Source organism: Merops nubicus, unplaced genomic scaffold (assembly GCF_000691845.1).
Source record: "Merops nubicus isolate BGI_N331 unplaced genomic scaffold, ASM69184v1 scaffold44007, whole genome shotgun sequence".
NCBI lineage: Eukaryota > Metazoa > Chordata > Aves > Coraciiformes > Meropidae > Merops > Merops nubicus.
In genome coordinates this window covers 62,882-73,272 of record NW_008621864.1, presented here as the reverse complement: position 1 = coordinate 73,272, position 10,391 = coordinate 62,882, and the positions used below count along the sequence as shown (strand labels likewise).

Sequence of the window (10,391 nt, the reverse complement as noted above, 5' to 3'; positions counted from 1 at the left end):
TATATATATATATACATATATATTAAAAAATCCTGCAATTCCTTTCTTGCATAAGAAGAGTGTGTTTTATTGATTAACAGCACTCTTATTTAAGGAGGAAAAGGGCATAAAACATAAAAAAGGAAACTGGTCTTGAATTTATGAAATCATGTGCCAGATTCTCAACTGGCGCACAACCGCAGAACCTTCCTTGCTTAGGGGATGCAACTCCAGTCTAGATCAGCTGGGGATCTGATCTGAAAAGCCTTCCTCTTAGAAATATAAAAACATATTCAGACTCACCATTTAGACATTAAGTGTACCAGACTGAAACTGGATTGAAGTCTCATTTCTAAATAGTTTTCAACCTCTTCTTTCTATGTTTTATCTGATACCCTCTCTTCTGGTCAGAAACAGCAGAAGATGTAAACATTCATAGAATCTTTTAGGTGGGAAAGGACCTTTGATAAACTTTACTAAATTTGCTACCTTCAAAGTCACCTTACAGACTTCAATGTGGGCTTTATTAAGGCAGAAAGCACATGCATAGTACTCTAATACAAAACTGTTTAAAAACTCTGGGGAGCATCAACCCTTCTCCTCCATGAACCAGCTTCGCACACCTCATAAACCAACCAAGCTTGCCTATGTGTCAGGGACAGAAAGACGTCTTCATGCTCACTCTCAGATTGGCATTTCACCTTCGTGTGGGTGCGTGCCAGTTTTTAGGGCAAAATCCCAGGTTTTTAACTCTTCATCTGTGAATGCTACTCTAAGAATTGTCTCGGAGAGACTTGTGGGAGCACTCGTCTGTGCTTGCCAGCTCTCTGCTGCAACTGTTGTAGCTGACTGCTTAGAGGGGTGACACTTTCTCCACTCAAAAGATAAAGTTACAAACTGAGCACAGCTGAACATAGCTAAGTCAGCTAGGGACAGAGCTCCACGGGAACTCTTGTGTCTAAGCAGCTTAGGTGCCTCCTGAAAATCCCACACCTTTATATTCCATCCTCATGGAAAAAGCAGAAATATCAGCCATAAACTTTTCACACAGGATGAACAAACAATCTCTAACAATGTCGGTATCCAGGTAACAAAAAAATCTATATTCATACTATGAAAACCACCTTCAACCGCAATGTTCAGGTTTTGCAGCATGGGCTATTTTATGTTACAACTCTTTTTTATTTTAATTGTGAATATTTTTATCATGTTTTCTTTTTGACTAGATTTCAAGCTGAAACTACTGTTACGGTCAGATGTGTGAAAAATCACACCTCGCAGTTGCACAGACATTTTTCTCTTCTGACTTTCAGATCAAATTGTCTCGGCTGACAACTCTCAAGCAATTATCTCAGCCTAGTCCCATACTCGCACTCCTCTGGAAGCTCCTGCTTTCTGCCAGCAGCATGTTTGCATCAATACAGCCTCCTGCATACTCTGAAGTCTACCTGGAGTAGCTTCCTAGCTTATGCTTTCTGCTTCTTGGAAATGTCAAGGCAGCTCTGCATCCTTAGACCAACCTCACACTCACAGAGCAGAAACCTTTACTGAAGTGAGGCTGACCTCGTAGAAGAAACGTGTACAAAGAGTCAGGAAGCTCAATGATTACATTTTCACATGCAGAGTTTCTGTCTGCGGCTGCATTTCAACCACTGCGTTTCAGTAGTCACACATTTGCTAACACCTCAGAGAAGTTCAGCTGTAATGCTGTCACTTGTAACCAGTCCAATTATCTCTGCTCATTCAACAATAAAAAAAAGTCTCCAATAAATGGCCTGGACACAAAAGCTGAATATCCTAGGAGTCAAAATAGCTGAGAAAGTTAAGATCTTACTCAAGAGTCATACACAAATGAGTCAGTGGGCAGACTGTGGCCCCTGGGTCTAGTGACTAGAAACATATCTGATCCTGATCATCATGGCTACCAATGTGGCTACTAACATGCAGTTATGTGACAGGTATTTCTTTAGAATATGTCAAGAAACTGTATGAAGTCTACATGACAGACATATAATACTATAAAGCAGCAAGACAAGACCAAGCCAATCCCCCTCCACCACCTTCTGCTGTAGGGCGAGTGCTGTGGCTGCCAACAGTCAGGACTTTACAGCGACATGTAACTGAATCAAAAATGCAATTAGGAGTTTTTTTGAAAAATGAACAAGTATGAACTTCACCAGCATATGGCATTTATTAGATGAAGATATGGTTCTGAACTGCAAAGCAGGCTTCCAAGAGCACACAGTTATTCTTTGCGATCTTTGGAATTTCACAGCCGCTTTGGGGCTGAGAGTGTCAACACCATCTGCCAGAGAAGCCTGGATACACCCAAGGAGATATTCAAAAGGAAACGCGATAGCATCAGCAGAGGACCTCAGTTATACAAAAGAAGAGGTGTGGCTGAACCACAACTTTTCTGATTCACATCAAGGCTTTCCCGAAGTTCAGAGCTGTGCTATCTGAAGAGGATGCTACAAACCCGAAGTGACCAGGAGCACACAGTTATTTTCACAACCTGCTTCTCTTGAACAGCAACGCCACAGGAAAAACCAAGAGGGAAGAGAAGACCAGGTGGGCTCACCAGAGTGCGTCCTGAGGTGTCCTGTGAGGGCATCCCTCCGTCGGCAGGCATAGCTGCAGAAGGGACATTTGAACGGTTTCTCCCCAGAGTGCAACTTGATGTGCCTCAGCAGATTCCCCTTCTGGGTAAAAGAAGCTCCACACTGGTTACAGTGGAACGGACGTTCACCTGGAAGGAAAACGGAAGTGAGAGAGATGTTAAAAAACATCATAAGGTGCATGGAGCCCGTTATCCTAAAAAGATATAGTCAAAGAGTGGGAACTTTTTGTAACCGTGCCATCTTACATAGGTACAGTCCCCACCACCACCATCACATGGCACTTTTGTGATGGTCAAAGTCAGAGGTGGCTTCTTTTGTACAATGGGCAAAACCTCCAATAATGATTTGACAGTTTTACCTTGAGGTGATTAATGCAGCCTGATTTTCTTAAAGTTCTCCACCTCAGAGGTTTTATCCTTCATAAAAAAAAAAAAATGAGCTCTGCTCAAAATTTAGATCCATAACTGTGGTTTTGTAGTATTTATTTCTATGGTTTTGCACTTATTTTTAGTATAGGTCCAATTCACATGAGTATTTAGAACTGATCACAGCAATTGGACTTGGACAGATGTTAAGGTCTTTGCCTCAAACCAAATCTTTTGCTTACATTATACTTTAATTGAAATGCCTTTTTAAAGGCTGCTTTGCATTACTAGAGTCATACGAAGAGAATCGATGCCAGTGAGGACCAGGCCCACAAGCTCTGGGCAGTAGCAAACACTGAGAAAAACCTTACACTGTTAAACTGTGAAATAAGCAAATTTGTGCTCCAACTAGAACTGATGGAAAAGACCTGTTTGATTAAAAAAATATAACAGTGTTAACAGAAACTCTATACCTTGCCCTCTTCATTCACCCCATGCATTCACACACACACACACACACACACACACACAACTTAATTCTGATGCTAATCCTTCATATTTGCCCTGGGCAGAGGGGATTGCAGCCATAAAAAAACCCACACTTTTTTTTTTTTTTTTTAAATTATTATTTAGAGAAAAAAGCCTGCAAAACTTACACAGGTTTTGTGAAATACTATCAAAACCATACTCCATTTTAAATATTTTTGGGTGACACTCAGACTGTTGCAGCATTCTTGGGCAGGCAGTCAGTTCTAATCATCTGCTGGTGTCCCACTGTGCAAATCAACTGGGCACAAGCATATACTTGTGCTGGCCACTTGCCTAAGCACTTTATTTCAGCTGGGCTTTAGATGCTGAAACATTTTCATCAAGTAGGACCCCGGTTCAACCAGGTCTTGAATGTCAGATTTCACACGTAAGCAGCCTCATTCATTTTTTTCAGTGCATCACTCATTACGGAGCCTCAGTCAAATCCTGGTGGGACTTTCTGAGGTTGAATTGTCTGGCCTGGAGCACAGGTCCCGTGAAAAACAAATAAGTTCCATGATCTGTCACATATCTCCAAAGCCTTTTTCAACTGCTGTAGAACGATTACTCTCTTGCTGGACAAAATGAATGCTACGTTTTTATCAAAGTAGTTCATGTGTTTATTGTAAAGTTAAAAATAAGTCTGTAGATTCAAATGGAAAGAGAGGGAGTAAGAGAGCTCCTACAGATGTCCACAAGCAATTCCTGCTTCAGTGGTTTAAATCACTGCCAGCATTACAATCCTGCCAGGGAGACAGCAAAAGGCAGGTGTGCCATACATATGCCATACCTCTGCAACTTCACTTCACGTGAGTGAGCTGGAAATTATCTCTGAAACCGCTGCAGATGCACTGAAGAAGATACTAAAGTTCCTACAATCTTGCCAAGAATGTTATGGAGTAATGATTTAAATAAATAAATAAAAAAATCAGGGCATAAAGCTCTTCTTCAAATATACTGAACACAAGCTCATTGGAATTGATAAAAAGTTTGTGGTTTCCCTTTCAAACTCCCACACTATACTTAAAGGATCTGATTAGCCATTATCATCTTTTATATCATTTCAGAACGTCCGTAACAGAGATATACAAAGAGGTTGCAGTAGAAAAATATATGTTTTTTTTTCTTTTCTGTTTTGCTTTCGCTGCCTGAGAAAACAGGCAAAGCCCCTTCCTTTGACATGTTTCTCAGCAATCAGGAATGATAGCTTCAGTTTCAGGATGACAACATTAAAGAAGATAGCAAGTTTCTTACCAAGTCTAAAGCCTTTCCTTTTACTCTGCTCTGTTCCACACAGTCAATGTGTTTTACCCACTACATCACCCCCTTATCTTCGATATTTTGGAAGCCACATATGAGCAGGTTTTATTTCTCAACAAACTGGCAGCTGAAGAGATGCTGAAAGCCTTCGGTCAGGAATTCAAACAGTCATTGCACCACTGTTTGGTGGCAAAGATAACATGAAAACACTCACCACAAAGTCGACAATAGCCCGCTCCTCTCTTGCAATGGACAACATCTGCTAGAATAGCACATTTTACCTTAAATAACCTTTGTATCTATTTAAAGCCAGCATGGATTCATTTTTCTTACTGGCTTAATTCTGGGTAAATAGCTGCTTTGATCCGTTTGTTGTACTCTTGTCCCATCATTTGATTCCTGCTCCTTGTTTAAGCTGCAGCCTTGCGGGATGACTGTTAATATTAGTCACACCTTCATGCTATTGATTATGAAGCTTTTGCATTCAGCACAGCTAATCTGAGACCATTATCCAATAGAAGGGTGCAGAAAAAATGTAAAGGCTGAACAGTAAGACAATTTTGCTGCTTTTCCAAGAACTGTGCTGTCCGATGTTGACTTCAGATACTAGCAAGCCAGCCTGCTTTATCACTTCAGTGACTTGCCAAGACTGTTTTCCAATTATTTCTGCTGCTGTCTTTTCCTAGTAGGTTGGTAAGCAGTTCTCCAGTATTATTATTTCCCAATAAAAAAATAACAACCTTGACTTCCTTATTTACTTCTCTTACTCTTCTGTGAAAACGAAAAGTTTTTATCCGTAGGCTGAAGTTAAACACACTTCAAACTAAACATCTACTCACAAGAACTTTTAAAAGACACTTCTTTTCTACCTGACAGTCTTTGACTGGGTTTAAAATGTTTTTCTGTCTTTGGGGGTGATGGCAGCATAGACATCCCAGAAACTACAGACCTATTAAACAGGTGTATACACGACTACAAGAGGGTAAAGACAATTATAAGCACAACGTGTTTTTTCACCATTTGTAGCCGTGTGTATCATTTGACTGTAATTATACTAATCTATTTTTTACTTTATTGGCAAAATGAAAACTCCTTATAAGAAGATGCACTGAAAGGTGACCAAGAGCTTTTTGATTTACAGCACTAGAAACTATGTGACTGCAATGAAACTGCAAAATATTTTTTAGTCTACTTTAAGTATTAAACCTTTTCTCCATTTTAGAGCTAAACCAGGGCAGAAACCCCTCAAATTGTAGTGATAAAAAAAATAAAAAATAAAAAAATTACATTCTGAGTGGGGAGAGGGGAGAAGAACAGCTAACCAAACAAAATGATGTTTCTTTCCTTTCCAATTCCAGGTTTAAGATCTAAAGCCAGACAAACCCAAGAATGCCTACAAAGTCTTGTTCTGCAGCACAGGGAATTTAATTATTGGAAGTTACTTCAGGAACGGACCAGGCAAGGTAAGCCTTGTCCTAAGAGCTGCAAAGTATTACCTTTCCTAAAGGCTTAGTAACAGGGGCTCATACCAGGGAACAGCCCTGATAATAAATTAAGAAATAAATAAACCCACGGGGTTTTATAATTTTATAGTTAAATATTAATTAAAAGGTACAACTTCAAATATTTACCTCTAAATTACAGTAAAATACTGCTGAAACCTCACAGTTTGTTGTTTAACATGCATCCATTGCAGCTATGTCTCCTCCAGGAAAAATAATAACAAAATATTACTGCTCTTTAGCTACACCAGCATCTAAAGTACACAAGTTAATTTTCTGTTGTATAAACAAATACTGAGATAAAAGATGAAGTGGACCAACAAAGTCAGAGTTGTTAGCAAGACACTGTCCTTTCATAGTATCTTTAATATATGGCAACTGGTTGGAAACTTCACAGGATGAGCCACGAGCACTGTCTAATTCATACAACCTGAAACCAGGCAAACTGATTTAACTTCCTACTAATAGCTTGCATTTTTTACTGTGTCTATGTCAAATGTTATTGCAAACAGCAAACCAACTCCTTTTCCTGCTTAATAGGAAGCTTCCCTGCACAAGATCTCTCCTTTACCACCTCAGCACCCAAGTGCTGTGCAGAAGTTTCAGTATGAGTTATCCTTCTTTGAATCTCACACTGCTGCAAAATACACAGATATTTTCTGTATCAAACCAGAGATTCGACGGAGGACAAAGAGCTTGCAGACCTCACAACCAAGAAGACTTAGATTTTCATAACCCTTGGCTAGTAACTTTTGTCCCTTCAAAATCAAATGGAGCAACTCACAAAATAATGTTCTTCTTAACATCGAGGCCTAGTTATTTCTACAGCAGTGCTCAAGCCCCTTCCTGTGATTGTTTTAATTACTTTTTTTTTAGAAAACACTGGTTTTAAAGTCTCTTTCCAATAACATGGAAAGCAAGGACAGATTCACTTAACAGGCTGCATGTGGCTGGAAATCGGTGATTTTACTAGTGTTTTTTGTTGGGAAAAACCTACTTCCACGTAGTGCAATTTATCATAAAACACTAGTGACAAATCTCTCATGAAAAATTCCTGGGAAATCCTGGGTGATTTCCAATTGTCCTCTGTACACAAATTTATGACCAGATTCTTAAAGAGAGGAAAATCCTTTAGTGAACTGGCAAAAATGTCAGCAGAATTCAGCTACTGAGTTCTGTGACTAAATACAGAGAACAGTTTTGAAAATCTGAGCTCCCCTTCCTGATGATTAAGTAGAAAAAGAGACTTTCAGAGAAGTTACATTGAGGAAGCTAAGTAGAAAACATCACTTCTAGAATTTCGGCCCTACAATTTTTGATTCAGTGCCAAATTGATTCATATTGCAAGAGGTAGAAGCCTGCACTAGGTTACACATTAAATGAAATAAAACCTTTCTAATAGAAGAAAAAGACAGGCAGTTCAATGCAGTTAATTATAATGTGTCAATACGCTCATTTGTTTAAATTTGCTCCTGGTTAGCTGCTTTAGGCATAAAAGTCTTTTATACTGAACAGCATCAAGACCAGGTCAGCTGGGGCCTTGTGCAACCCAGTCTGGTAGGAGGTGCCCACGGGGTTGGAACCAGATGATTTAAGGTCCCCTCGAACCCAAAACATTCTGTGATTTTATAATTGGGTTTTTCCTTGCTTATTAAACACACCCCAAAAATTTGAACAATGTGAGGGAAAAAAAAAAGCCATTCAGAGTTCCAGTGTTGCATATGTTCAGTTACAACGCTCTGGAAGCTACAGGAGAAGTTAAGGGTTTTCCTGAATAAGCACCTAATTTGTCTCATTTCACTGACTTTATGGTACTAAAATGCACGACGTGGAGTGCAAGCAAAGATCTGAGACCATCCTGTAGTCAGTATTCCAGAAAAGCCTAACAACAACCTACCAGCAGCCCAAAGAGAAAGTGGGGCAAGACTGCTATCCCCACTGCCTGCTGCATTGTGCCCTGCACCTGAGGACCCAGCTTTGCTCTGTCCCTGTCCCACTGTGTCCACACAGAGAAAGCATTTAACCTCAGGGTGTTCTTAAAACAATAAGACCCCAACCCTTCCTTAGAAATAACGTGTTTCAAAATCCACTAGTGGACTAGGATAAAGGACTGGACATTGTGGTGGAGAAAAAAAAATTAAAAAAATAAAATAAAAATCACAATTCACAGCGCAAGAGGGAACAACACATTGACCTCACAGACCACAGAAGTGGCAGCAGCACGGCTGTACCAGCAAATGGTTCCTGTTTCACCAAAAAAGAGGAGTGCGGAAATTTTAATTCAGGCTCACTAGCAGAAACCCTAAAGAGGTGAGAAATCACTGGAGTCCCTTTTCATCACCTCAGACAAATTGGATTATTGACCTTATCTTCTCCCTCTCCCCTTCCCTCTACATCCCAAAGCACAAGCCCCCGGAGTATCCAGTGGCAATATTATGTGACCAGTCATCTCCTGCAGTAACAAAAAACTCTGATAAAGATACTGCAACTTGGGACATGTGCTGTGGAATATGAAATTTGGACCAAAAGAAGATAGTATGGGCAAAGAGGAAAATAAATCAAGCCTGACACGTGCTGTTTTTCTGACAGGAGGACGTGGCATGTGAGGGAAGAGGTGGGGGGGTTACCTCGCTCCCTAAAGGGGGAGTGCATCATGCTTAATTCCCACGTTGAGTGTTTTATTTATTTTCTGTCAGCAATGACAAATAAATAGAAAGGCCCTCTCCTGATGCCCATGCAGATTAGAAAAACGCTTCACCTGAATTTTCAGTTTTTCAGAGAAACCTCGTGTTTGGCAGTCGGATGAGCAGAGCCGTGGGCTCTGTGGCCGAGGTGCTGTGGACCAGTGGATCCATGGGATGAATGGGCAATCCCCAGCTTGGTCTAGGGGCTGCTGTTGTCCCTTCCAGCCCTCCAGAAGGGGCCACTGCAGGCAGCAGAGGAAATGGACGCTCCAGCACACTAGTATGAGAGATGGGACATGGAGTTCATCTACAGCACAGATTATTTTCCCCATCCCTGTATCTGTTTGAGTGAATCATGATAACATTGCCAGGAAGGCAACTGCTCCTCAGGAAACAGATGAATAATGGCTGGAGAACACTGGCCCTTCATGTGCATAATGCAGCCAAAGCCATAGGGCACAGTTTCTTGCAAATCCTAGGTCCTTGGTGTAAGGAAAGCCACACTCTTCTCCCAGCATATGGGCAAATTACAGCCTCTACTACAGACCACAGCATTTTGTCTGATTTTCATAGAATGCTGACAGGTTTTTTTGGGAAGGCAAAAGGACTTTAGTTTTTGCCAATACAAACAACTGGCCAGACCGTGCTTTAGTTATGTACAGATAAAGATGAGAATAAGGCGGGATTCAGCTCCCAAAACATACTCAGCTGGCTTTGAGAGGCAAGGATTTACATGCCGGTTGCATTAGCTGATAGAGTATCATCCGTTTCCACTCACCAGGGACAACCTCCCTTCCCTCCACCATTCTCCCTTGGGCTGCAAAACCAGACTACCCACAGGTAGTCATTCCAGAGCTGGGGCCAGCCCATTGGGCCTGGCTGCTGAGGAAGTGGCAATATATTTTAAAATGCTGCTCTTTAAAAGACAAATACCAGTATGTTAAAAATATTCCTTCAAATCAAGGATGTGGAAATCCAAGCAAACTTCTCCTTCTGTTGTGGACAGTGAAGCAGCAGCATGTATTAAAAGACAAACAAACAAACAAAGCAGGGGGAGTGGAGGGGGAAGAAAAATCCCCCGCAAAATTTGCCAACTGCTCTCTCTGTTGAGAGCAGAGCACCGAGCTGCGCATTAAAAGGAATGCCATTTCTATATGCTTGAAATCATCTGTATAGAGCAATACATCACGGCTCCTCCACTCAGATGGGAAAAGAGTCAGAGTTCTAGGAGGAACCAGCAGCAGCCCGAGGGCAAAAGCCACCACAGGCAGCAGTTATGCAACTCCTCCCTGCACGCAGCCGTCCTGCCTGCGCCCAGACAAGATTTCGCTCCATTCACTTTGCATTTCCATGTTGTCTTCGAAATGAAAAAGGCAGCTTGGCTGTATTTAAAAGATGTGCTAGCTACTCAGTAGCTCAAAAAAATGCAGACCGTTTAATGAAGTACTGAAA

The 10,391-nt window shown here is 41.0% G+C and overlaps 1 protein-coding gene across 1 annotated transcript in view; it reads right to left on the bottom strand.

Moving 5' to 3' along the window:
- Window positions 1-2,458: 2,458 nt before the first annotated feature.
- LOC103777060 (zinc finger protein Helios-like) overlaps window positions 2,459-10,391 on the bottom strand; it is a gene marked incomplete at its 3' end in the record, with an annotated part of 68,798 nt that continues 60,865 nt past the window's right edge. Inside the window, exon 4 of the mRNA XM_008944598.1 lies at window positions 2,459-2,728. Within this exon, the coding sequence (XP_008942846.1) occupies window positions 2,459-2,728 (270 nt within the window). The remainder of the gene's footprint in view (window positions 2,729-10,391) is intronic.